General features: G+C 38.4%; 1 protein-coding gene across 1 annotated transcript; it reads left to right on the top strand.

Annotated features, from left to right (window-relative positions):
• Positions 1 to 224: 224 nt before the first annotated feature.
• On the top strand, positions 225 to 26,257 carry UPF3A (UPF3A, regulator of nonsense mediated mRNA decay). The gene is made up of 10 exons (XM_027905995.1): positions 225 to 443; positions 2,720 to 2,826; positions 9,894 to 10,000; positions 11,881 to 11,979; positions 12,075 to 12,185; positions 15,550 to 15,605; positions 15,697 to 15,855; positions 17,736 to 17,896; positions 21,181 to 21,475; positions 23,497 to 26,257. The coding sequence occupies exons 1-10, from the start codon at positions 225 to 227 to the stop codon at positions 23,662 to 23,664; spliced, it is 1,482 nt and encodes a 493-aa protein (XP_027761796.1). The 3' UTR covers positions 23,665 to 26,257.
• The last annotated feature ends 1,562 nt before the right edge of the window (positions 26,258 to 27,819 follow it).

Here is a 27,819-nt window from a genome sequence, read left to right as displayed (position 1 = left end):
GGAGGGACCATGAGAGCAGGGGCACGGGTACACTTCTCTGCCCACCGGCACGGTGGGAGCCCCAGCGGGCTCCGGGAAGGACGGGAATGTGGATGGAGATGGTTCCGGGCAGTACGAGAATGTGGATGGAGATGCCCCCGCTGAGGGGCTGGGGAGCCTCGCGCGATCCCGGCGGCGCTGCGGGCAGTTCTCGCGAGGTTTGGGCGGGCTGCGGGCGCGGCTCCATGCGGTCGGAGCGGGGGCCGGGGCCGGGGCCGGGCGGCGGGCGCGAACGGCGGCCCATGGACATGGACACCCCCCCGCGCCGGGAGTCGCCGCGCCGCGACACGGACGCTCCGCCGAATCCCCCGCCGCCTTCCCCGCCCTCCCCGCTGCCGCCGCCGCCGCTGCTCCACCCGGCGCCGGGTAAACTGCGGGAGGAGAAGAAAGCGGCGCTGAGCAAAGTGAGGGGGCGCGCGGGGGAGCGGAGATGGGAGCGGGGGGAGGTGGGAGGTGGGAGATGGGAGATGGGAGCGGCGCCTGCCGTGGGGAGCGGGGCACAGGGAGCATCCCTGCTCTACAGACCGAGCCGGGTGTTTAAAACGGGTGTTCCTTCATCTGCAGGTTGAGAGTGTTCATTCCCTGGATATTGTGAGATGCCCAGCGTCAGCGCTGGAAATCATTTCGCCTTTAATTCTAAAGAAGTCAAGGCTGGCCGCTGCTGCGGCAAAGCAGCTCCTGCACTCTTCCCCCTTGTCTTTATTCGAGCACTATTCAAATAATACTTGCAGAGTATTCAAATAATACTTGCAGGCTGCCCAGAGAGGTCGTGGAGTCTCCCTCTCCGGAGACATTCCAAACCCACCTGACCCGTTCCTTTGTCACCTGCTCTAGGTAACCCTGCCTTGCCAGAGGGGTTGGACTGGATGATCTCCAGAGGTCCCTTTCAACCCTGACAATTCTGTGGCAAGTGTGAGATTTGATTTATTGCCCTTTTTTTTTTTTTTAATGGAAAACTGAAACATTGAAAATCACTGTAACTTAAAGATAAGTCAAGTTAAATTCAGATATTAGAATATTCAAAAAATTAAAATAGATTGCCTGAAGCCGATGATGGCCATTTTACTACTTAGTGTGCTGGCATCGTTCTACCAGAGGTTTCTATGCAGTTTCCTGTTCCTTATTATTAGGCAGTTTACCTGAGTGTGGTGGGTGGACTCTGGGTGGCTGCCAGACCCCAGCCACCTGCTCTTGCACTCCTCCCTCCTACCTTCAGGGGAAGAGGATATGATGGAAGAAGGTCACAGGCTTGAGATAAAGGCAGGGAGATCATTTACAAAGTTCCATCACAGCAAAAACAGACATGGGGGTGACCTCATAGCAGCTTCCTACAGCTTCCTCACGAGGGGAGGTGGGATGGCAAGCACTGATCCCTTCCTTTTCTGTGGTGACCAGTGACAAGACCCAAGGGAATGACCTGAAGCTGCATCAGGGAAGATTTAGATGGATATTAGGAAAAGGTTTTTCACCCAGAGGGTGGTTGGGCACTGGAACAGGCTCGCCAGGGAAGTGGTCCCCGCACCAAGCCTGACAGTTCAAGAAGCGTTTGGACAATACTCTTGAGTACACGGTGTGACTCTTGGGGATGATCCTGTGCAGGGCCAGGAGTTGGACTTGATTATCCTTGGGGGTCCCTTCCAACTCAGGATATTCCATGATTCTAACTTGCTGAAAATAATTTACTTTATTGCTAATTTTTTAAAAAATAGAGTAGAATGGTGAGAAACAAAGATTAAAACTAAAACACCTTCCTTCTCCCTTCCTTCCTAGGCACTACCTCCTCTGCACCCAAGCAGTGCAGGAGAATGGGGAATGGGGGTTTCAGACAGGTCATAATAGCTGCTGTCTGCTGCTCCTTTCTGCTCATGCTCTGTCCCTCCAGCATGGGATACAGTGCGATACAGTTCTTCATGAATTGCTCCAGGGAATGTCCCTTCTGCATGCTGCAGTTGTTCATGACCTGCTGCAGCAGGATTCTCCTTCATGGGCTGCAGTCCTTCAGGATAAACCTGCTCCCATGTGGGCTCCTCTTCATGAGCTGCAGGTCCCTCAGGGCATCTCCACCTGCTGTGGCATGGGGTCCTCTATGGGCTCTGGAGGGACAGCATGCCTCACTGTGATCTCCTGTGTGGGAATCTCTGCTTTGGCACTGGAGCACCTCCTCCTCTCCTTCTCCCTTCATTGCTGTCTGCAGGGCTGTTTCTCACACTTTCCCCCCCCTACTCCTCTGTCTCACCCACTGCTGCGCAGCCTTTTCTGCCCTTTCTTAAATACATTTCCCAGAGTCACCACTGTCTCCAGTGAGTGGCTCAGCTGTTCCTGAGGTGAATCCAGTGGAGCTGCCTGGAACTGGCTGTGCCCAGCCCGGGGCAGCCCCAGCATCTCCTCAGAGGCTGCTCTGGAGCCCCTGCCAGGAGCACCTGGACACAGAGACCTAGTACACTAAAATAGTGCTGTATTAGAGAGATACTGCAGAAGTTTGTGTAATCAGTGTCTGGGTTTTGGGGGTTTTTTAAAATCCTTTATTATTGGCTAAATTGCAGGGGTTCTCAGGCCTTCATCAGAATATGTCCGTCACCATAGAGTTTTACAACACTTCTAGAAACTGAGGGAACTTGTTCCATCCATTCCTACAGTATTTAGATCAAATATAAATCTTCATTTTCTTTTATATATGCAGGTGGTTATTCGAAGGCTTCCTCCTTGTCTAACCAAGGAACAGCTTGAGGAACAGCTACACCCTCTACCTGCCCATGATTATTTTGAGTTTTGCACTGCTGATCCCAGGTGAGGATGAGCTGTTTCTGTAGGTTTTCAGGTGCTTAAAATCTAATTAAGGTATCCGGGCCATTACAAATCACATATTTTTTCCCTTTTTATTATGTTTGTTGGGTCACCTAAAATATTTATTAAAAGTGTCTACGTATGCAGAGACAGCGTTCCTGGATATTTCTTTTACAGTGATGATTCTGAAACAGAAGGGCAAAATTCCATTTTAAAGCAGAAGGGCATAATTGAAACCCTGATGTTTAACTTTCATTGGTATACTTTAACAGACTATTTTATTGGCTGTCAACAAGATTCAGGCTAGGGCAAACAATCATAGAATGTTTTCATGAGTGCCATTTGAGCTTAGCTTCTCTGTATGCTTACATATTTTCGTATTTACTTCATACATTTTTTCAAACAATCCAGTTTTATTATTATCTTTTGCAAAAATAACAAAGTACAGTAGTTGATTTAAAATAAATCAGAATTGCTGATATATAATTAATTCTGTATCACAGTGGTAAAATACAATTCCCTTTCAAATAAATCAATTTCCAGAAGGGAAGGAACTGAACCACTAAAAAAGCAAAACACCATTTATGCTACATCTGCATGTCTTCTGAAAAACTAAAGTATAAGATCCATCTTGTTGTATCTTGGTGTGCGATGAATCATCCTTCACTCGCACCAGGTTCTTTCCACTGACTGTAGAGGGATCCTGCATGTTTATTGCTGACCAACTTTTGAAGTTAGGGGTTCTTTCAGAGTCAGTTCCACGATGAAGAAGAAACAAATGTTTATTTAGCAAAACTATGACAGTTCCCAGCCTACCTAAAGAGTTGCACATTAGTGCAGCAGCAAAATAGTAAGTGCTTCAGCTGTTCTGTTAAAACCACAAGGGATGTGAAGTTAGGAAAGAGGAGTATTTAATCTGATTGAAAGTCTTTGTAGTTCCTTACATTTCTCTTCTGAACTTTGTCATCTGTATTTCCAAATGGGTCTCTTTAAGGCTTCTGTCCCAGCTGTTCATTTGATGAGGGGAAAATATCAAAGACAAACTGAAAATTCTCTGAAGAAAAGTGTCATTTCTCAGTGTGTTTAGCTGCATAAATTCCAGGAAGCAGTTAAAAAATTTACAATTTTAAATTGCCAGAAAAATTGTTGGCATAAGAATTTAGGGAGTTGGCCACCTTAGAAAAGAGAAGGCACTGACAACAGTTGTGCATATAAAGTTTCATTTTCTCTCCTACTATTATGTGATGAAATTTGGAGTACTCAAAAATCTTGCTGTCCACTCATATAATTGAATCTATATTAGGTTACCAATGAAAGGTACTGAAGTTTTTTCTCCCATGCTGTCTTATTTGTCATGTTATTCTCTTCTGCCTTCACAAATTTAAACTCACTCGAAAAAAATTGTTTTCATATAAGTCTGAATTTTTCAACATAAACTGTTTCATAGTGAATTTTTTTGTTTATCTTGCTCCTTTGTTTTCATACAAAAGATGTATTTTTTTTTCAGAATGGCTTTATCTTTACGAGGTTTGTATGGCTGCAGGTTCTTTCAGCAAACTACACAGCTTAAATAGGCATTTCACTGCAGTTCTGCAGAGTGTTGACTTGGCTGATTATTTGTCCTTTGCCTGGCCAGGATCACCTTGATTCCTTTGTCCCCTTTGTTCTGATGCTGACACATGCCATCTACATCTGCTTATGATTCAACACTTTACATTCTCACACAGTAAATACACAATAAACTTCCAGAAATTAAAAGTTAGAGACGAGATTCATGTAGTGAGTCTCAGTCTCCTCTTATGCAGCAGAGAACTTTTTTCTGAGTATAAAGCATTGTGTTGCAGTAATCTGTCGTGTTATGGACAGTTCACACGATTTCAGCAAACCCTCTGCATGTGTCTTCATGTCATTCCAGCTAACAGGAAGAGCTACAGACCAAGGTGGGCATGTTCTCTCTGTCTTTCACTGCATAGCTTTTTCCTAGATCCTGTACTACCTGCATAGTGGCAACCAATCCAGAGAATTCAGAGAACAGATAATAAAAGCATGGGAAGATGAAAAGAAATTTCATGTCAGCTGACGAGAATGATTTGGAGAAGCTACTCAGTGAAGAGGACCTGTTTGTTGGAAAGAGAAAGGGACATACAGATATTTTGGTGCAGAATCAGACAAATTTGCCTTAAGAGCCATAACATCTCAGTTTAACCACATCCTGTGTGACTCTAGATCACAGTAGTTTCTAAGAGCTCATGCATATTTCTGTAGAGACTTTTTTCCCCACAACACTCTGTCAAACTGTAGAACTTGTCCGAAATTCATTCCACAAATGACGGATGTTGGAAAAGCTTCAGGAGCAATTAGACAAACACTTATTTAGACAAATATTTATCTACGAAAACCTACTAAACACAGGATACAAGTTTGGTATTACAAAGTCCCTAGGCTGCAAGTAACTGAAATTATGTATTGGGTGAAGTGCCAGTGTATACTTTCCCTTCCCCTTTTTAATAAAATTTCTCTAAGCAACCTCTCTTAGTTGCTGTTGGAAAGAGAACTAGAGGTCTCTAACTGTAGCTGTTTCTACATTTTTATTTCCAAGGTCATCTCACCTTAGAGGAGAAAACAAACAAGACAGGCATATCAACTCCAGTTTCTCTGTTATTGCAGTCTTTATCTTTCTAATATCTCTCTAATATTTTTATATCATAAATGTTTAAGTTTACGATGTCCTATTATAGACAAGTTATAAAACTTATTAGAATTTCATGTGATTAATGTCATTAATAATGTATAATGCATTTTCAGTTCCTTCCATTTCAGTAAAATCATTTGAGAAAATGACTTGTGTTGTGTTCCATTCATTTTTCAGATTCATCCGATTCACTGCATTACATTTATTCTCTCTTACACGTTGACGTCAAAATACAAGCAAAACACTATTTATAGCTGATAATAAAGACTGCCTTCCTCACAGACTGTCTTGTACTCAGACTCCTAATATTAACTATTTTTGCAGCACTAAGTGCTGGAATCATTAATAGTGTGAGGTTATAAAAGTAAAGAGATCTGAACAGGAGCTTGACTTACATGGAAAGTGGTCATCTGGTCAGTGCAATGTCATGTATCACAGAGCGTGATAGAGCTTCTTGCAAAGCACACTCCTTTTCCCTCTGTAAGTTCTTCACAACATTTTGCTCAGGTTTATTGTAGGTAAAGAGCATTAACTGTAGGGTGGAGGTTTGCACCCAGGAACTGCAGCACTGAAGCCTTTAGAGCTTCGAGGGAACCTCCACTACTGTGTTCTGGATGGAATAATTGACAAGCTTTGATCGGCGCAATTCTGTAGTGTTCCTGCTTCTCTGCCAGGCAGATTGTGCTCATTAATAACCAAAAAGGAAAGACTAAGTTAATTTAAGATTATGTCAGTTGCATATGTGAGTGACCACAGAAGGTGACAAGGATGAAGGCCAGTGGATCTTAGCTTGACAAGACAATGTAGATGATGAGTTACCTCATCAATTGTTACATGAGTGAATGGAGGAGTTACTTGGCAGTTCAGAATTTAGATGTAGGTATCTATATTTTTATACACATGTAAGTATATATGTTTATATAGATATAACCACCATGATTTCTAAGTTGATAAGTATTTTACTAAGATGTGATAGCTGATTTTTTTGTTGTTTATACTGTAGGTAACTAAAATTGCTTTCCTGTGTATCAGTCTTTTTACACAATTGTGTTAAAAGATACTTTGTAGAAAAAGTAAACAATTAGAACGTGTTTGCTGTTAAAGTTGCTAGAAAAAGGCCTAAAGAGATGATCGACTTATGTATTATAGAAATAAATGTAACCTAAAAGATTGGATACTGTTCAATGCAGAGCAAGAAACAGTGTGCTGGACTGAAGAAATGTGTACAGTCAAAGTCATCTGGGCTGTTTCCATAGAAATTGCTCCAAGTGATATCCCAGAGATGCCAGCATGTGCTGTGCATCTGTCCAGAACATAATACAGATGCAAGGTAGCATTATAGACAGCAAACATATGGCAAAATAGAACCAGCTGTCTGATTATCAAACTAAATTTCAGATCCTGAATGAAATCTACACTGGTAGACGCTTGAAGAAAGGAGGAGACACACAGTGTTCGGTGGCCCTTCTGTAGAACTCCAGCTGGAAGGCAAAATTCTGAGGAGCAAAAAAAAAATATTTTAGCCAATAACTGCTGAATACAAAAGTAAAGCAGGAGTGTTTCTTCCTAGGAGAGGTAATTAGCCTCAGAGTGCCTGTGGCCCTGTGAAGAAGCTCTGTGTATTCTTTGCTGCATGGTCATGCTGGTGAATTGTCAGTGGATAGGCAAAGAGGGAATCCAGGGTGGGGAGCAGCAGCTGGAAGTCAGGTGTCTGAAACCCAGAGTAAGAGTATTCTATATGCAGGCCGGTGCTAAGTATTTCCAGTTTGCTAGGTTTAGTTAGTGTCCCACTTAGAATGTTAATTTTACTCACTTTTTTTGGCACATTGCACACTTTGCTGGGTAAGAAGTCTACAACAAGGGTTTGAAATACTCAGTGCTGAGGTTTTTACACACTGAGCACTCTGATAGCTAACTTGCATGCAAATGTGAACCAATTCTGTGTTTGTAGAAGTGGCTCCATCAGAGAAGGAACCTGTAATTGCTAAGCATTGTCTCAGCTCCGTTTCTGCAACCTTCTGTGCTGATACACTGCAGCAATAATGGACAGAGGGTTGCATTTTACTGTGCTGTGGTGCACATCAATATCCTGCTGTGCACATGCTTTTATATTTTTGTATGTTTCTGCTGATGTGTATGAAGTTCTTGAAGATACCATATTTGCAAGGTATGTTCTTACTAATAAATGCTTAATAACAATATCAAATATTCCTCTGTTTTGAAAGATACTCACTTTGATTAATCTGAAAAAGCTGGGAAAATACATATGTTGCCAAAGCAGATGAAAGAGATGGTGTTGATATAGCAGCTAAAGGAAACGAAGGAATAACTCTTGTGTTTTTTCAGTTTTGTTTCATTCTGTGTCCAACCATAACGTTCTAAGTTACTACAGGAAAAAGAAAATCCAACTATATGATGAAGCTGTTTGCTGTGCGCTGAGGCAGAAAAGTGCCTGAAAAATAATGCTGCCTCAGAATTCCTGGTTTTGTCTGTTGAACCTTCAGCACTTCAAGTATCAAGTTTATCAACCTCTAATATCAAGCCTCGTTTAATTTAAACATCAAAGAACGTGCAACATAAGTATAGTCCTGTTAATGTGATACAGAAGGAAGTTTACATCTTCCTGGATGCTGCCAGTTATCAGAAAGTTCTTCACCGTTGCAGCCATTAGGCAGCACAGAAACATTTCTTGCAGCACAGCTATAGACTGACACAATAAAGTTTCCTTCTTTACTTACGCTCATATGCCTTTTTAAAATGTATTTTTAACTGTATGTAATAATTATCAAAAGTGTTAAATTTAATCCCTTTTTTTATCTTTAATGCCAATGAGAAGGAAGCTGGCTTGTTGCATCTGCTTTCTATCTTGGCAGTAACTCCACAGCCACTCTGTAGCATCTTTCAGCCCCGGCTGTGCCCTAGCAGACATTTTTGCAGTTACTTGCTTACAGTTCAGTCTGTTTCCATCCTAGAATGTCAAAATAGGTATATATAGATAAAATTGCTCTTCCTTAGAAATAGAGAGTTTATCCTCTTCATGGTGTAGAAACACTCCATATCTGATTTTTACAAAACATCTAAATGAGAAAAGCCCTCTAGTTTTTTTTAACATTTCTCCTGGCTGCAGGATCAAAAACAAATTTGGTGTGTTTACAAAATCATTGGTTATTGACAATGATTTGTCCCTTTATGGTCTTTATGGTCTCTTTTTAACACCGGAAGTGGAATCCATACAGATGCATATTTTAAAAATAAAAAGTTACTTGGGAACAGTGTTGCTTTGAGCTGCCGCATGCGAGGATCCTGTGAGCCAACCCATGTCTTTTTCTCACTTGTGAAATCTGATTCTGAAATAGCTATGGCATTGAAATAGTTCCCACTGTGTGTGTTTATTGTCTCCCGCTGCTGGTGGTGAGTTGGTCTGAAGGGAGGCCATGTGTGACAACAGTGTATGAACAGAGGTATTTAAAGTTATGGGCTTATGTTTTATTCAAAAACCTGATGTAACATGTAGCCATCATTGAGGCAGTTTAAGCCAAACTGTTTTATATCACAGTTGCAGGGGTTTAAAGCATGTACATACCATGACTCACAATAACTTATCTGATGAGTGCTAATTCGTTAAATTACCTCATTGTGGTTATGGTGTGCCAGCTCTGAGGTTTTTATCGGGCATGTTCAGCGTTTACCCTTGGAGTGGGATCTATGCCACTTGATTCCATCTTGAAGGCTCAAAATTATTTTAAGTAAGTACCTGTTTCCTTTGCTAGAAATGCTTTGGATTTTCAGAATAGCTGTTCTCCACAATTAGACATGGTGCGTATATTGATAACATAGGGATGATAGCACATGGAGTTTTTTTATTTATTTGTGTATAATTCAGTGGATTATCTTGCCAACTCTTAGGCTATTTATTCTTCCTTAAAGGTCAAAATATCTTTAAATACAGTGTCAGCTTGGAAATTGCCCCTTCGCTGCAGTCTTTTACTTACCTTTGCCTGTTTCACTGACAGAAGACTTTTTTTAGCATGCCCAAGTTCCCCAAAAGCACTGCTGTTACTCATGTTTCTTAAATCATGAAATATTAAAGTTTTAATCCTGCACAATTGTTAGTGTATTCTCTAGAATTTAGGGAAACAAAACAGGCTAGAAGTGTTTGTTTCAGTTCAGAATAAATTTCACAGTTGCATACAAAACTCAGTTCAGTTACTTTTTGTCATAAATAGTTAGATGTGTACATGTAAATATGTACAATTGTAGTATCTTAAACAGTTTCTCAAAGAAGATGAGAATTACAATGTGATCCTTCTAGTTTTACCTTTTCCCTAGCCCTAAACAGAATAATAAATAACAGAAATAAACTTGTTTCTTGTTGCAGCCTTTATCCTCATCTCTACTCAAGAGCATACATTAACTTTAGAAATCCTGAGGACATCCTTCTTTTTAGAGATCGCTTTGATGGCTATGTCTTCATTGACAATAAAGGTTGGACTATTTGTAAGATATTAAGTGTATGTATATATACATATACCATTTTAGAACATTATTTTACTTCCTTTTTGCTAATTATACCTGTTTTTTTCCTCAATATGCAGTTAATTACATTAAAATATGTTAAAATTTAGCACTTAAAAGATAATAAGGTGCAAAATGTATTTGTCCATGCAGTCTTGCTTGTCTATGGTGTGCATGCTTTATGTGCATTCTTGTACATTAGGCAATACATTATCAAGATCCTAATAAGATAATTACCTTATGCAAGCTTCATAACAGTAACTGAACACATTGTGAGCATGAATTGTTACATCTGTGGTGTGTTTCTGTGAGATAAACTTGTGCCACTTACTCCTGTTTTGTAAAAGCAAGAGGAAACCTTCAACGTTTTGGTTGCCCACTTTTAAGATAGCCTTTGCAGACATCTTGAGTTGAGTTCCAAAAACAAGAACAACATAATTGACTGCTAGCTTTAAAAATGTTCAGTCTGAAAAAGTTTGCCCGGCAGTAGAGAAAAAGAATAATGTAGATGTGGATAAACCCAGGTCTCCTGTAGCAGTATCAAACTGCCATTGACAAGAAATGGCTTAGCAGAATTTTAGTAGTTCCTTGCCATAGCTTGCCATACCTCCTGTAAAAAATTGCACAGGTTCTGTAAAATAGAAATTTGCTGCAGAGGTCCTTCGAAAAGTAGTCCTGCCCATTCTTACTAGAGATTGATTTCTAAAGAAACTCTGTCAAATTTATTAATTCCTCTTCAGCATTTCCTACCTGGGAGATTTGGATTGTTTTGTAGAGATGGAGAACAACACATTCCTCTCAGTGTGTGATTCCCGGATTTCGTATTATGGATGTTTTTAGAAGAAAAAACAGAAGATATTTTCATGATTCTGCTAAGACTTGACTTTGCCTAAATTCAGCAGGTCTTTCAGTGTTATGCTGGACTGAAGCCAGAATGTTTAGTCCTGAATATTCTGGGAAATAGAAAACTGACTTGGACACAGCTGGCCAGCTTGGCATGACTGTGCAAATAAAGAGCACAAGGTTTGATCACAGGTGCCCTCTGGTGAGGCTTGTGGCAGCATTGCACTTACGAGGGTAAAACTGAAACAAGGATTAGCAGGTTCAGTATGGTTAACAAATATTCTGGCAGATTTAAGACCAATTTTCAGTGGGCTTGAGCCTGCTGCAAGTGGAAACCAGATGAAATTCAAAAACTAGACGCAGTTCTGACTCCAGTCCAAAGAAGAATCCAGTACTTAAGGCAGAATTCAAAGCACAGAATCCCTGCCAATAAACAGAGGCAGGAAGTTGTATAGTCCATCATAAACAGAAAAAAAGAAGTTTCACACAATTTTACATGCTGAGTTTTACTGTTCTGAAAGGAGATAGTATGTTGTTTTATTGCATATTGCCCAGCATTTATTTATTTTTTAAGCTTTTAGGCAACAAAGCTTTAGGAAACATCTCAGCAGTTTCAGATTCATTTCCCAGTAGGACTTAATCACTTGTCAGGCTGAGATTTTGAAGTAAATTTTTCTAATCAATATCTGTGAACAATTAAAAGAGAATTATAAATTATAATACAAGAATTTGATTGTATAACAATAATCATCTTCATTTTGACAGTCTAATTAGCATATCCAAAAATATTTAGTATTTTATATATAATTAAAATACAAATTTATTTTGGTTTCAATTTAAAATACCTCTGTGTGTAACTTTTCATTAGAAGTTTAGGAGTTGAAGAAACAGTCACTTTTGATTTCAACTAAGACTGCTCAACACGTGTTTCAAGAATTTTGAAAAGCTTACATGAATTTAGGGAATGTTTCTCTCCCTCAAAAAATTAAGGTTCGATCTCTTTTAAGGTTTGGAGTATCCTGCAGTGGTTGAATTTGCTCCATTCCAGAAGATTTCAAAAAAGAAGCTGAAGAAGAAAGATGCCAAAGCTGGGAGCATTGAAGATGGTAATCATATTTTCTTGGCATCACAGTAGAAAATATATGTATTTTCTGTTATGGATTGCAAAGTGTTAACATAATTCAAAAATTTTTCTTCACAGATCCAGAATATAAGAAATTTTTAGAGAGTTATTGTACTGATGAAGAGAAAATCTGTGCCAATCCTGAGATTCTTTTGGGAGAGATTGAGGCCAAAACAAGGGAACTTATTGGTCTGTTTTCTTGATTTTTCTTATTATTGATAGTATTAAATATCTTTATATTACCTTCAAGAGCTGACCTGTTCAGTCTAACAGATTTAGATTACCGCAGTTAAATTTTTGTTACCCAGCCAAGTAGTAGGGGTGTTTATCTGTTCTCTTTAAGTCTCTATGCCTGGAATCACTTGGCTTCACCTGAGCTTTTGCATGTGCAGTGGCTTCAGAAATAGTTCCCTAACAATTCTGAATGCTTACAGATGTATTAATAGATGAAAGATTTATTTTTAAAATATAAAATGCTGAATACTTAAAAATTTATCCCTGATATTAGCTGCTTTTATTAAGAAACATGAAATGATCTCTTTTTGTTCTCATGGTCAAGATTCTGGAGAAGCTCTGAAAGTAAGGCAACACCTTGTTTTCTGTATGCATGCAGCATGACTTTCACAGACCCACGGGGAATTTTAAGTAAGGTCAACACTGAAATCTTCAGTGCTGGTATGCAGCTTTCAGGATGACGTGGAATATTGATATGCTGTATCTTCAGGTGACAACATGCAGAACACTTAGTCTTTCCCCAAGTGTGACAATTGCGTAGGAAAAAAAAAAAAGACCTTTGCTGTTATTTCTTTTGTGTAAAAGTAGACACCTCTTTTGATTAGAATTATAGAATCATTTATGTTGGAAAAGACCTTTGAGAACATCAGGTGCAGGCATTAACCCAGCACTGCCAAGTCCACCACTAAACCATGTTCCCAGGTGCCACATCTACATGTCTTTTAAATACCACCAGGAACAGTGACTCCACTATTTCTCTGGACAGCCTGTTTGAGTGCTTGACAATCTTTTTGTGAAGCAATTTTTCGTAATACCCTATATAAACCTGCTGTGGTGCAACTTGAGGCCATTTCCTTTTGTCCTGTCACTTATTACTATTGTTTGGGAGTTGACTGAAGAGATTTGGAACTTAAAACCATTTAGAGGAAATGGAAATGTTAGTAGTATGGACATTTAGATAATAAAATTTGTTTATTGCTGTTCCAGATAGGGAGGTTATACAGCAGTATTTGTTTACCCCAGATCTTCCCTTGTATTTTACAGCAGAGTAAAATCTTCTTAGAAATTTACAATTTCCAATAATTTTACAATTTCCAAAAAGTTTACAATTTCAAGAAATATTTTTTAGCTTTATAATATTCTCTCAGTGAAAATTACTAGTCTTGAGACTTGCAGATTTCAGAGTAACAATATTGACTGAAGGCAGACTTACATTAAGAATTTTAGTGTTTTGTTTGTGTTAAATCTCAGGGAATCAAATTAGTTGCTTTATTTTTTCTGCCATTCAAAACTATAACATGTTTATAGCAAAATTATGTAAGGGTTTAGTTGTGTGTCCAGTTGCAAAGGTGCTACTTCTACTGATGACAGAGAAGGACATGCACAGGACTTTGTTGGCATAATTAGGCCTCCAATGCTCAGCATTTCTCCACGTAGAGTTCCTGTGAACCAACATATTTTATGCATCACGTCACATGGGTTAGCTGATCAGTTTCAGTGTGACAGAGATAAAAGAGATTTTCTCAGTAATGACGTGAAGATAAGTTCATTTTTCTGCCTTGTTTGTAGAGAGCAAGATAAAATGTAAAAACTTTTGCTGACACAGATCTTCATTTAGTAATTTATTTTCTTTTAAAATTTCTTAAACATTTTTAAAAAACTCTCTCGTATTTTTGTTTGTATTAAGGACCCTAAATAAAATGGGTAAGATTCAGGTTTGATAAACATGCTTTTTTTCCCTCCTCTGTTGTTAATACTCATCACACTGCCTCTCTCCTGTGAACTTCAAGTTATACGTTTTCATTAAACCTCTTGCACCACAGCCTTAGTCATGCCTGGGGTCAAGTTCTGGACTCTCAAATGCAGCTTATCCTTTGCCCAGACCTTCCAGTTAAAATCTGTGATCTCTTCCAGCATGTAAAAATGCCCAGAGGCAGACACTGCTCAGACAGGGGCAGGAGAGAGAGGCAAAGCTGCAGATCTGAGGGACTGGAAGGGAGGGTTTTGGGGACCTAAAACTTGTCAGAAATTATGAGCATGTGAGGAGGCTGGGGCAGCACGGGAAATCTAGGATAGAGAGAGAAAAATAGCAAATCAACAATCTTTTTTGGTTGTTGCTTTTAAACGTTGATATTTGGTAAAAATAAATACTGAATCCTATTAGCCTTCCTATCAGTCTATTCATAACTGCTTAAAAAAGTTTTATTATTAATGAATGGGTTGCCTCCAGCATATTCTGACTTTCAAGGCAAAAACTTTTAAATGTTTTTGGGATATGAATTGCCTCTAGACTTTGGTTGTGCCATTTCAAACTTGTTGAAAACTTTAATTTCTTCCTTTTTCTTTCAAATCCTGTCATGCATTCCAGTAGGGAATTTTTATTTTCTGGTTTGAGAGAGAATCCTGTATATAACTGTAGAGCAATTTCGAGTAGCAAATATTTTCTATCTTGGGACACCTAAGACTGACAAAATTTGTTGCAACTATTCACAGCTCTAAGTACATGAATTCAAGTCTGAATTCAATACTTACAGTCATAAATGCTATATATGATGAAAAATTTGAAGATGTTCTCCAAGATTTTGTAGAATTTGGGGGTGGTTCAGGCAGGTGACTTGATTTTAGAGTGTGGAGACAGCTTTGTAACATAAGAATGGCTGTGTGATCCAGTAGATGAGACCTTTTATTTGTTATTTGGGAAGCCAGAGTTTTATTGAATGTGCTGATAATTTGGTATGTAACCTGGGATAAACTGCTTATCTCTTATTCCTCCTGTTTTTGCAAGGAGAGGGGAATGCTAAAGTCAGGTAAATAGAAATGTTATATGAGACTGAAAACGCTCCCTTCATGATGTACTTTGACATCTGTGATTGAAAAATGCTGTGTGAGATTACAGTAATATGGGCTGTTTGTGATCAACAATATATAGCTAGGTTTTGATGTACGAAAGTAAAAAGTAGGAAAAGATTCTGAACGCATTTCTTTCCTTTTCGGTGAAATAACCATTCAATAAGTAAGTGAGAAAAGCCATTCTCTTGAACTGAAAAGATATGGTATAAAGATATGATCTTTAATTAAACATGAAATAATCATGCAGTGTACTTCTGTTGCTTCTAACGCTAACAGAAAAAAAAAGCAACAAAGTGTTTCTAAAGCAGAATGATGGGAATGCTTTCAAAAATACATGAAACAAATAGGTTTCTCAGTGATTTAGCTCCCTTTCAGATAAAGCTAGAAAAAAGGGGATTAGTACTAAAGTAAAGAAATGAGTACATATTCTAGGAGTTGAACACTATATCACAAATTTTTTGTGTTTTAGCTAGAAGAACAACACCCCTTTTGGAATATATTAAAAATAGAAAATTAGAAAAGCAGGTACGTTCAGACTTTTGCCTGAAGTTCAACATTTATGTTTCACGTGGTTTTCCTTTGGACAATTTACAATTAATCATTTTGAACTTTTCAGAGAATACGAGAAGAGAAAAGAGAAGAGCGAAGGCGGAGAGAGTTGGAGAAGAAGCGTCTGCGGGAGGAAGAGAAAAGGAAGCGCAGAGAAGAAGAAAGACGTAAAAGGAAAGAAGTGGAGAAGCAAAAGAAAATTTCTGAAAAAGAAATAAGGATCAAGGTACCGCAATGAAAAAAAAAGATTATTCTTCTTTTGAAGTTATCCAGGAGTTCTTTAGTATCTCAATGTTTATTTAGTGTACGACAGCAGTGTGGAGACACCAAACCAGTTTTGTCTGCAAGGGAAAGTAATGTAGGTCTTTGACTAAGTAGTGTTGTTTGAAAGTGTGACTAATGGCCCTAGGTACAGTGATGTACTGGTGCAGTTACAGCAGGTAACTCAGATACCATTATACAACACTGGTGCATTCTGAGCCAGCATTACCTGACAGAACTGAGTTGTTCTGTGCTAACAGGTTGAAAAATTATCACAGATTTTATCCCTGAATGGGCTGTTCATTTGAGAGTTGGACTTGATGATCCTTGTGAGTCCCTTCCAGCTCAGAATAAATACCCTGTGATTCCGTGTTTCTGGGAAATAAGGCCTTAACACTCTCTGTCATGTAAATCTCCATCTGGCCATGGGTGCAGAGAGTTTTCTGTGGTTATGCCAAGAAGTGATGTATTTTAATAGTGTTAAAGTATTTAATAGTATTAAAGTTTTAACCAAGTTATAACAAAGTCATGCTAACTTCAGGCTGCACTGCCTTGCAAGGGTATGAATGGATTTTAGTGACATCACTTAGGAGGATGTATCTTGTGCTATGAAGTCGAAACCTATAAAACTTTATTTGTATAAGATGACACAGATAAAAACTCTGCATCTGAGCTAAATTTTGTAGTGTTGGAAGAGCTTTATGGGCCGTTTTGAAAAGGAAAATTGGTATAAGAGTCTGTAGCATAACACAAGGACACACAGACTGACTCCAGATCTTGTGGTGGTAAGAAGCCACAGAACTGTGGACTTCCTTCCTCTTTTCTTCTTGGCAAACAGTTTCCTTCACCTGAAAGTATAAAACCAGTAAATTCTGAAGCTGAATTTAATATTTTTCATATTTGAGCATAAAGAAAAACGCTCTAGAAGTTCAGAAGAAAAGGGACTTAATCCTTAAAATATATTAGCCAAAATTGGTTGTCCAAAAAAACCCTGTATTTATGACATATCGGGTGTGATATAATCTCAAAAGCTAGTTCTGTCTCTGAAAGCAAAAGAAAATATTTCCTTAGAGAAACATTATAGAAGTTTTAAATATTAGAGAAGAATGACCAGTGCTTGTTTCAGAAAATCTGGTGGAATGAAAAGACTGAGGAGATGTTCTGCTTAGTCCTGATATATTAGGATAATAGCTTGAGACATTTGGTCCTTCTATAAAGATTGTTCCTGTAATGCTAGACACTGCTCAAGCCCTGTGTTTGGTTAATTTTGAAAGGAACAGACTTCCTGAAAATCCTAATCTTCAAGGTGAAAATGTAATGAGATCTTTTCTGCTAGCATCATAAGTTTTTCCTCAGTCTGTATTTGTGTCAGGGTGTACTAAGCACCTACTTCTCCGTGCCAGTCTATCCCAAGTAATTCACATGACACACATTTTATATATAATATTTCAAGGACTGAAGTATTAATCCTGCTCTCTGTAGTATTGTAGAGGTTCTTCTTCTTATTTTGTTGGCAATGACACTGAGCTCTGTTACATGATTTCTAAGAAACCTTAGACCATAATAATGTCTTTATATATAAAACTCAGGAGAGAAGAGTATGTAAGTGCTCTCTTCAGTATTCTCAGCATATTTAAAAGTGTGCAGTTGAACGCCTGTTAATGACTGTCACTCCTTAGCAAAAGTAAACTGCCCTTTCTAAATAACTTTAAATTTTATACTTTGTAAAATACATCCCTAGCATTTAAATTTTAGCAGGTTACTGATATATTTAATACTTGTTAAAATGTCTGTTACAAAAGAGGAGAATAATTTTACATCATAATATAAACAAATATCTCTTAGCTTCTCAAGAAACCTGAGAAAGGAGATGAACTGGCCAGTGAAAAGCACAAAGAAAAAGGTGAAGAAGCTGACATTGAGGAAAACAAATGGGATAAATCATCTGGATCTGGGAGTATAAAATCCAAGACTTTGGAGAGTTCACTAAAAGACCTTAAGGACAAGTAAGTAATATTTATATTTTATAATTCAATTTAGATCATAAATGCTTTGATCTCAAGGCTTAAATATAAGTGGTGCACTGACAAGATATTCTGTCCCCAAAGAAGCAATTTTATTCTGTGTGTCAACAAATCTCTTACTGTCCTTTCGGTAAAAGGTGTTTCATAACAATTTCCTGACCTGATGGATGTATTAGTGGATGCAATTTATTATTTGTGAAATGCTATAAAATCCCAGATTGGAAGGATTTCTCCGTGAAACGTCATTCAGTATTTCATTGTTATTTCACCTGTTCCCCATCAAGAGCTCAGGTAAGGCCCTCCTTCCATTACTAATGTCAAAGACTAAACTGGCGAAGGTGCCATGCTCTTCCTTCACACTTGGGTTTGCTGCAATAAACACGTATTAAACACTGTGTGTGATAAATGAGACAATGGCAGAAAAGTTGTGGTGTCAATGACAGCCTTATGATAGGTACATGCAGAAGGCTGTCTCTGTCTCCTCTGCCTTTTGTCTAACATTTGTCTTACATTCCCCTGGTAGGAACAAGGGGCATAGCTCAGCTCTGTTATTGGTTATTGGAGCCTGGGGAAGTATCATCTTACAAGTGTTTTCAGCAGTTGGTTCTCTCTCTTGTCCCTTGGTATGTGTGTCTCCTCGCATGCAGGATTCACCCATAAGATATGTATGATACATAACTAAGATGAGTAAAGCTCAGAATAAAACTCAATTGAGTTTTCCAGCTAAGCTCTCAAAAGTGCTTTGCAGTACAGAAGGACAAGCTTTAGCATTTTAATAAGTTACCTAAGATATTACTTATAAAATATGAGAGGAAGTTTGGGATTATGCTCTGAGAGCCCTGCAGGTTACCCGCTTATTCTAAACAGTTTAAATTTTACTTTTGTCCACATAGGTTCTCAGGTTTTATGAGATGTATGTAGGAGGTGCAAATGCTCTTCTACTGACAAAGAAAACAATAAAGAAACTTTGAACACTGTAAAATAAAATAACTGAATTTACTAATTGAATAAATGGGCCACAAATAATATTCTACATGCATTATTCATCCTTTTTTTTTTGTTTCTGACTAAGGACTTCAAGCATAGGCTCAGTGTTTCAATACGTTGAGTATGTCCTGGAAGTTCCTGAAAATTTCCATGTCCTATTCTCTGACGGAAATTGAAAATACTCAGCAACTCCTTTGTTGATGTTCTTCAACAAAGGAAACAGAACAGGGTCAACAGAAACAATTGCAAGGGCAAGTCAGTTTTTTACTAATCATAGAATTGTTTATGTTGGAAAAGACTCTTGAGATCATGGAGTCCAACTGCTAACCTGGCACTGCCAAGTCCACCACTAGACCATGTCCTTAAGTGCCATATCTGCAGGTCTTTTAAATACCTCCAGGGGTGGTGACTCCACCACTGCCCTGGCTTTTTATGCAGTAAGCTTTTTGGTGGTGCCCTATAACATTGTTTACTATTGATCCTATAAGTTTAATAAGGCATAAATGTAGATTTTCCAGGCATTAAACAGAATCCTTTTGGCTGCACAGGTGCAGTGTTACTTTGTGTTTCCAAGTGCTCATTTCATTGTGATTATTAGTGGGTAGGTAGCAATCTTTGAGCTGTATCAGCTGGATCAAGGTTTAAAGTTGAAAGCAAATAGAAGTATCCTTCTATTCCCTTTACTTCCATCAATCTCTGTTTTCTCTGGCTATGTAACTTTCTCTTCTACCTGTACTTTGTACTTGCTCATCCCATCGTTTCCACTCTTGCCTGACTGTTCACTCTGACTGAATTTTAGGAAGCTACTTTAACCACTCTGGAACGGGAGTTTGTGTCCCTGTCACTTGCTTACCTCCAGGTGCATCCATTCCTTTCTCACCCATAGTAACCAGGCAATGCTACAGCAACAAATCGAGGGAGTCTTTCTGGCTTTTTGGAAGGTCATGCCTTGCTAGGACTAAGAGTTAGTGTCTAGAATAGTGAAAAAAAGTGAAACAAAGCAACTCACAACCACATACCCCTGGAGAGCTAACGCAATATTTTATGTATATGTATCTAGGCTACAGGTACAGTATTCCTGTAATTCTGATTGATTCAGGTGTCTGTGACAGCTGGGGCATTGCTTCCACTTGGTGAATGTGTTATGCTGACATGAGCTCAGTCTGGTAAAATACTGAGTAACTCACCTCGCATTCAGGTTTTGTTGTGATCTCCAGCTCTTCCTGAGATGGAGCCCCACCAATGGTCTTAGCAGCCCCACCAATGCCCAAGTTCATGGCAGATGCTAACAATTTTTGTGATTCTGTTACTTTAAAAAAAAAAAAAAAGGTGATATAGAAAGATACGCTTTTATTGATACTAAATAATTCTAAATAAGAATCACTATTTGAGCACTACACCATTAGAAAATCTCCATCCTCAAGTGACTTACTTTTTCAATTTTAAGTATTTATACATATGTAATACATAAAAAGAAACAGCCTGTATTTATTCCTTGTAAAGTTCAATCTATTCTGTAATCTTTCTTAATTATTTGCAGTTTGGCTGTATGAGAGAAGCACCTGCTTGCTGAACTGTAACAATGAAGTGAATAAGAAAGCTAGGAATTTTATCAGACAGGCTGAATGTTACAGATAGTCTTTATAATATAAACCCATTGCAGCATAGCAGAAATCGAGTATTATGTTGTGGTAATGTGATTGTCTTTTGCCTAAATAAAATACGCAAAGGCAAGCTAGATTAATTTGAGACACAATAAACAAAAGCCTAGAACATAAGTATTCATTTTCACAAATGTCTTCTGCAAGTTGCAATGTCAGTGAATAATTTTTGTTAAGAGTCATAAAACTTTACAAATTGATACACGATACCTGCACAATTCCTTTGGGCCTTGAATGTTCCTGTTCAGGGGATTACTTATATGCATGACTCACCTCAAGACCAGGCCACAAGAGCTAATAATGGAGTGTAGAACTATTGATAGGATTTCAAAGAAGGATAGAAGGTGATTAATGGGCCCTCCACAGCAGTTGCACAAAAGTCTGATTTTGCTTGCAAAGCTTTGTCTGCTATTCTGAACTGAATGCATGGACAAGGGCCATGGCTGAGACATTCAGAAAAATTGCATATAACTCCGTTCCAATGAGAAGAAAACAACCTTGCCATAGAACTTGTCTACTTAATGTTGGAGTCAAAGGAAAGCTTTGTATTGTCTCTTTCAGCAGCTCCTTTTTACTGTTAATCGCTTGGATTTTCTTTCTTTTTATACATACTCTTAGGTCACAAAATGATAGTGACAAAGAGCAAAGAGATTTGGAGAGAAGATTTCGAGAAAAAGAACCTGAAAGACAAAGGTATCGATTGGATGATGGCAGAAAGCATAGAACTCACTATGAGTTTGACAAGTTTATGAGAAGGAATGAAGAAGAGCTGAAATGGGGGAAAGGATACAACCAAGACAGAGGAAAGAAAGGGAACTACAACTACAGCTTCACTGTGGAGGCAGTAGACAAACTGGGTAAAGAGGACAAGTGTGATGACATGGCATCCAAAAAGGAGCGCATAAGAAATAAGGTTCTTTTATTCATTTAGGATAATCTTTCATTAGTTAAATATGCTTCAAGATCATAGGTTTTAACTTTTGCAAACTCAACATAATAATGCTTTTTCAGGAAAAAATTCTGTATCTCATTTTCAGTAAAACCCAGACTTCTTTCTGGGTTATTGTCAGAGGATAACACCTAAAATAAGTTAAGGTCACAGGTCTGTGCTCATTCATATTCACAGTATATAGATGACTTCCTGTCTTCCTTTCAACCCTGTCATTTTTACAACACTATTCTTGGAGCCTTGCATTTTATAAATGTATTAAAAATTGTTACACTTCTAATCTGTGATGAAATTTGAAAACTGTGGCACTTCTGGTAGCTCGCTGAGTCTCTGGATTAGTCCACACTTCAAGTTCTAGATTTGTTCCCAGAAAAAAAAAAAAAGCACTATCAGTAAAGTATTTTGCAGTCTGGTGACCTTTTTCCTTGGAATGTTTATCACCTAGGTAAAATTAGGGGATGAGTTTTACAACTTAGGTATAGAACTGACAATGCCAACACGAATTTTCAGTCAGAGATCGAGTTTCTTTCTGAAGTTTGTAAGAATTAATTTGTAAATGGGAAATGTCCAGGGTAAGTAACATTGTGCCAGCTTTCATGCAAACCGTGGAGTATGGAGTCTCTGGTAAGAAAAGTCATTTTGAGCCCTTTCTCATAATCTTTCTAACAGGCACTGCTTGTCAGAGAATCTAGTTTTATGGAGCTGTTTGTGATATAGAAAGGTGTATGTTACACATTTTATACCACACTACAATGCACTAACTAGAATGATCTAGTCATACAGCCCAGTAGTGAATCTTGACATCTGGTCTAAAGAGAAGGAGAAAAAAAGTTGAGCAAAAAAAGGCAAAGGTGAAGGAAAGAGAAAGGAAAAGGGAAAATGCATACTGTGAATGAGAAAAAAGAATGAAAGAACAAATGACCAGAATGACTTCAAATTATGATGGCAGTTGGAAATTAGTATAGTTTAATGTAGGACAATTTCAGTGCTCTGTCACTGTCTTCAAATAGGCTGTTTGCTAAACTTAACATGAGTCTTTGATCAAAAAGCTGAGGTTTTGGTGAGTTTTCAGTTGCTTCATAATATTAAAAATTGGTATTTGTGAGAGTAAAATACTCTTACTAGTAAAAGACTTCTTAAGCAGAGTTTCTAAACAGTATGTTTCAAGAATAAAATGTGCTCTCAAGAGCTATGAAGTATCACCATTTGCAGGTTTGAGGTGTCTTTTCCTTGTAAACTGGCTCCTTCCATTTTCCCATCATCAGATCAGCATGTGTATGATGGGGTCACTCACAGAATCTGTCCATGCTCAAATTGTGCTTACTTTGTTTATTATCAGCACATGAATTCCCTGCTCCCATACTCAGTATGGGAAGGCGTGATGAACTAGGGCAATATCTGTGCAATTTTTATTTTGATGTGTATAATTCAAATGTGCATTGCATGTTTAAATTGGGCTAATATTTGAAGATCAGTTGAGGTTAATTTTCTAGCTGCTGCCTGCTAAACTGTTCTCTGGTTTATCTTGGGCTTTTATGCTTATATTTAGTATTTGTCATTGTGGGTGGGAGGGCTCTCCTGCCACAGTCATTCGTCTGCAGAGTTGTAAGTGCACAGGCTGTTGCTGTTTTCAGTTGATGTTAATGAAGGTAGCAACATTTTTCTTGTTTGACTTGTAACACCATGTTTGATAATTGTGTGCAGTATTTCTCCTTGTTTATGTCATATGTATAGTAGGATCTTTAATTTTTACAGCTTCCTTCATTTATTCAAAATGCTTGGTTCCCAAGAATAGTGTTATAAAACAACACAGACACCAAATACTCAGTCAATTTTCATTATTTTCATTTTTTTCCTGGGTCTTATGAATTGTAAAGTAATTAACACAAAATCTACCTTTTTCATAAAGATTCAAAACTTTAAAATCCCACATATGTGTCTCACTTGGGTTTCTCAGAGTGTTAACCACATCTCCTTCCTTCTAGGATCGCCCAGCCATGCAGTTATACCAGCCAGGAGCTCGCATCCGAACACATATGGGACCTACAAGTAAAACCTATGACTGCAGTGGGAAATCCTTTGAAGATGCTCTTGATAAAAAGTATGAGGCAGATAATTCAGCTGGAGCTGAGAAGACTGAAGAAGGAGAATAAAAGAAACTGGAGGAAAGTCTTGTGAAAAGGGATGAATATAAGATTCAGTGTCATCATAGAAAAATCCATTGGGCTGTTTCAGAACTCCACAGGCAATTGCACCAACAAAATTAGAATAGCTCTGCCTCTTACTTTCTGTAAAATAAAGGGAAGAGTGACTGGAAATATATAAAGTATCTTAAAGCAAAGGAATATTATTGCATTTTTACAAAAAGCAGCACAAGCGCTATTTGCCTAATTTAAAAGCAGTTCAAATATTTTATTATATTTACCTTGAAATAGAAAACCTCTAACAGTTTTAAAGGAGTATTTATATAAGACTTTACATAAGCTATTCCACCTTTTCAGCTCTGAAGAAATGAAATATAAATTTGCATCAGTTTGAAATCTGAGGCACTTTAAATGTATTTGGTGCATGATATGAGGGTCACAGGACTCCTTCCTGCAAACGGCAGTGGCAGGGGCAGGGGCTGGTGCAGGGAGTTGTGGTCGGACTCGGTGTGGCCGGCCCTGGCAGGAAGCTCCGGAGCCAGTGGTGTTTGCAGGATGAGGCCAACAGTTTGCACAGTTGTGAGGAATGTCCACTGGTATCTGTACCTCATTGTGTTTACATTGGTTTTGAATTAACTATAGCGTCAGATAAGTGTTGGTAAAGTATGTTGTTAGAGACTTTGTCATTTTCTGAGCCACTTTTGCCTTTTAGTTTTTAATAGATTTCTTGTGCTTAAAATAGAAGAAAGCTAACGCAAACCTCAGCACTGGTTTTAATGAATTAGCTGTTTTTTATGGTTTTGACACTGACTTTTGAAAAAAAAAAAAAAGTGGTTGTACAGTGATGATATTTTATATGCTAATGTTTCATATAAGTTGCAGTTACACGATTTGGAAAATGTATGATACATGAACATTCTGCAGTTCTGTTTGTTCAAAAATTAAACACACATGAATGTCAATTGCACATTACCATTTTGTAAGATCTAGGACAAATTCTGCCCTCTGAGGCAGTCACATATACATGTATATATGTATATGTGTTTGTGTATGTATATCTTCCATTGGTTTCAATGATAGCCATGTGTTTATGGAAGGGCAGAATATGTTCCATTTATCTTTCATGGCTGAAAATTTCTCAGTTATCTAAAACTGAGACCTGCTTTATTCCTGAAGTTAAATAGCAAGATAGTAATTTATTTTTACATTCTTTGAACATTTTGCTAGTAAGTGTAACATCTAGTTGTTCTAGACTGAAAAATTATTTATTGTATTTTCCCAGATACTAAACATTAAATAGAATAAAAGCAAAAAAGATTTTGACTATGATTTTGAGATGCGATATTCTGCTATTTTTCATCTATTACTCCAGAAAAATTAAGATGTTATTATGCTGCTTTGTATGCTTCAGAAGCAGATAAAAATACAGTTAAGAATTTTAATATCAAGCTACATAAGTGAGCTGCCAAAATTACTTCAAGATTAAGTAAAACTGCTGCTAGAGCATCATCTGGGGTTAGTTCCATCTAAATTAAGGAACTCTTGGGATTTCTTATTCAGCACCTACTGGCATCTATTCCTTCCACATCTGGAGGCAGGGAGAGCAATAGTAAGTACTGGCCACGACAGCAGGATTTGAGCATTTCTATAGCCAACTAACACTTATATGGCCAACTAACACATGCCACAAGCAGCTCAGGAGAGATTGGAACAGCAAGGCAGCCCGGGAACACCAGGAGCCCAGGGTGCACGGGGGCGCTGCCTGCAGGCTCTCTGCTGATGTGTGACCCCGAGTGGAGGAGAAATGCGTCCTGCCAACAGAGGAAACGCCGTCGCTGAGCTTCCCCTCTCTGTGCTGATGGCCGTCTCAGGCAGTGCCAGCAGGACCTGTGGGAACAGGGATCGGCTTTGGGATGGGAGCTTGTGCTGCCAGCCATATCTTCAGGGAAGGCTGCCTGCTGGAGTCGAGCATGTATCTCGTGGTAATTCTGTAAAATACAATGACTAAAGAAGCAGAACACATTTCCAAGTCCACGGCCCAATTTCTCCTGCTCAGGAATGCAGCAGGGTCTGAGCCTGCTTCCCTTGCTGGGGCAGCTGGGCGGGAGGAGCTGCCACCTGCTCTGTGCTCACTCGTTCCTTTATGCTTCTCCCGATGACACCAAATAAATGCAGACTCACAGCCTGCCTTTGTGTGAACTCAGCGTGCTGTGAGAGCTTCATTGCCACAATAGTAACTTTGTTTTGCAAATTCAGCTTAGCTGAAAGTAGAGACAGCATCCCCATGGAATGTGTATTGTGTCTGATTACATCGCATCTGACTTGGGTGCCATCTGTTTTCTTGCCTTTAAAATATAATGTTCTGCATGTAATAATTAAAAAAAAAATTAAAATAATGTGCTCTACATTTACTATTACCCACTCGATAGCTTCACTGAATTTCTGTTGTCCTGTTTCTTATGGAGTCCCAAAGTCTGACATTTAGGAATATGGAAATCACCCTGTCTGTCAAATGGAGATTGGGCTCCGTTCTGTCCTGAGTTATTGGGGAAACCGATTTGGAATGTCAGTATTCAGTAAATAAACCTGCATTTGTGCCTGATGCAGTTTTAAATAGAAGCTTATTCAATTCCAAAACATTGTGCTGACATCACATTCCGTTTTTAAATACATTCTGTCACTTCTTTTCATTTAAAACCAAATGGCTGGAAGTTGGTTTCGGAGAGTCTTTATAGGTCGATGGCTCATCTCACCAGCTATGGTTAAGCTAACACTGCTTTTCGTGCAGTTTCTCTGCTGGCCTCTACTTGCAGCATTAGTCCTGAACAGCCCAAACAAGAGCCTGAAATATTAACAGGACAAAACCCACTTACTATGCACAAAATGATACTGAACATCAAAATAACACATGCTTAAAAAAGGAAAAAAGTACTTCCCAAACCGGATGGAATGTTAAAAATCAGTGGGAAATACGACTTGTGAGTTGGTGGTGCTGTTTGAATCTTCAGTGATGAGAGGAGAAACTTAAAATTCTCATTTTTATTCATTCTATAATGGTTTCATTTGAAAGAAATATGTGAAATATGGGAAACCTATTGATTCTTACCTGATCATTTCCAAGTGACTTAAAGGCATGCACTCTGTCTTCCCTACATCCACTTGGGCTTTTCATTGAAGTTCTTCTTGAAGACTGAAAATGTCATCTTATTACCAAGTGCTGATTTCTCTCTTAACAGTTTAACTCTCCCAAACCTCTTCACTACTACATAACTAAAAAATATTTTCCAGATACAATTTGTGGTTTACACTTCATTCGGCCACATTCCAACCTCCTGAACATGTCCCATTTACATATCTCATCTACAATTAGCTAAATACTATCAAAGGGTCATTAGTGTTACATATATAAATATGGTATTTTGATTCAAATTGACACAAAACACAGAAGACGTAGGACTGCAGTGTTCTTTGCTCAATTCCAACTAGCAGCCTTGACTAAGAAAAAAATAAATACTCTCCGAGAGAGAGTGAAGACTAACTTGAGAGGGGTTTTACATGCTAGTACAAAAATGACAGATTGACTCATGGTCCACGCAGGATCCATAAACGCCTCCCAGCATGTGCAGAAGGCTGGAGATATAAAAACATGAAGAAATGGAAGGTTCTTTTTTCTCCTTTTCTTTAAAAATGTTTATATATTCAAATGTGAAATGTGAATATTCTGCATAAAACTTGAAGGTGGGATTTTTTGCGGTCTTACAGCATGAAGGGCCTGGCCTGTAACTACTGATCTGTGCCCAGATCTCTGTGTTGTGCTGCTTTCCAACTCTGTTGTGGAGAAATGCAGATGGTTCTACTGACTGAAACTGAAGGGAAGTTCCAACTCACATTGTTTCTTAACAGTGAACTTGAATATGGGCACTGATACCTGACATTACCTGCTGGAAGTTCTTGCACGTTTTTGTCTGCTGTTGAAGGTCATCAGCATTCAGAAACAAGAGTATGGGTATAATTATGTTCTAAGGCATTCAGACAAGAAAATCAGGATATCAAAGGAAAAATGGAAACACTTTCAAAGCTGAATAGGCTGAGTGTTGTTTCCTTAACTTATAATACTGTTCTGCAATACAAACATTAAAGTTGATTGTGTATTGAAAACTTTTA

This window comes from Empidonax traillii, unplaced genomic scaffold (assembly GCF_003031625.1).
Source record: "Empidonax traillii isolate 1590-97213 ecotype Southwest subspecies unplaced genomic scaffold, ASM303162v1 scaffold1232:size202910, whole genome shotgun sequence".
NCBI classification, from domain to species: Eukaryota; Metazoa; Chordata; class Aves; order Passeriformes; family Tyrannidae; genus Empidonax; species Empidonax traillii.
The sequence above is the reverse complement of the archived record's forward strand: the minus strand, read 5'-3'. Positions and strand labels throughout refer to the sequence as shown.

Bases quoted from the DNA above. Each gene is read 5' to 3' on its own strand.
- UPF3A (XM_027905995.1), top strand. From the start codon at position 225: ATGCGGTCGGAGCGGGGGCCGGGGCCGGGGCCGGGCGGCGGGCGCGAA. The intron at 2,827-9,893 runs GTGAGGATGAGC...TTCTTGTTGCAG, and splicing joins TTTTGCACTGCTGATCCCAG to CCTTTATCCTCATCTCTACT. The intron at 21,476-23,496 runs GTTCTTTTATTC...CCTTCCTTCTAG, and splicing joins AGGAGCGCATAAGAAATAAG to GATCGCCCAGCCATGCAGTT.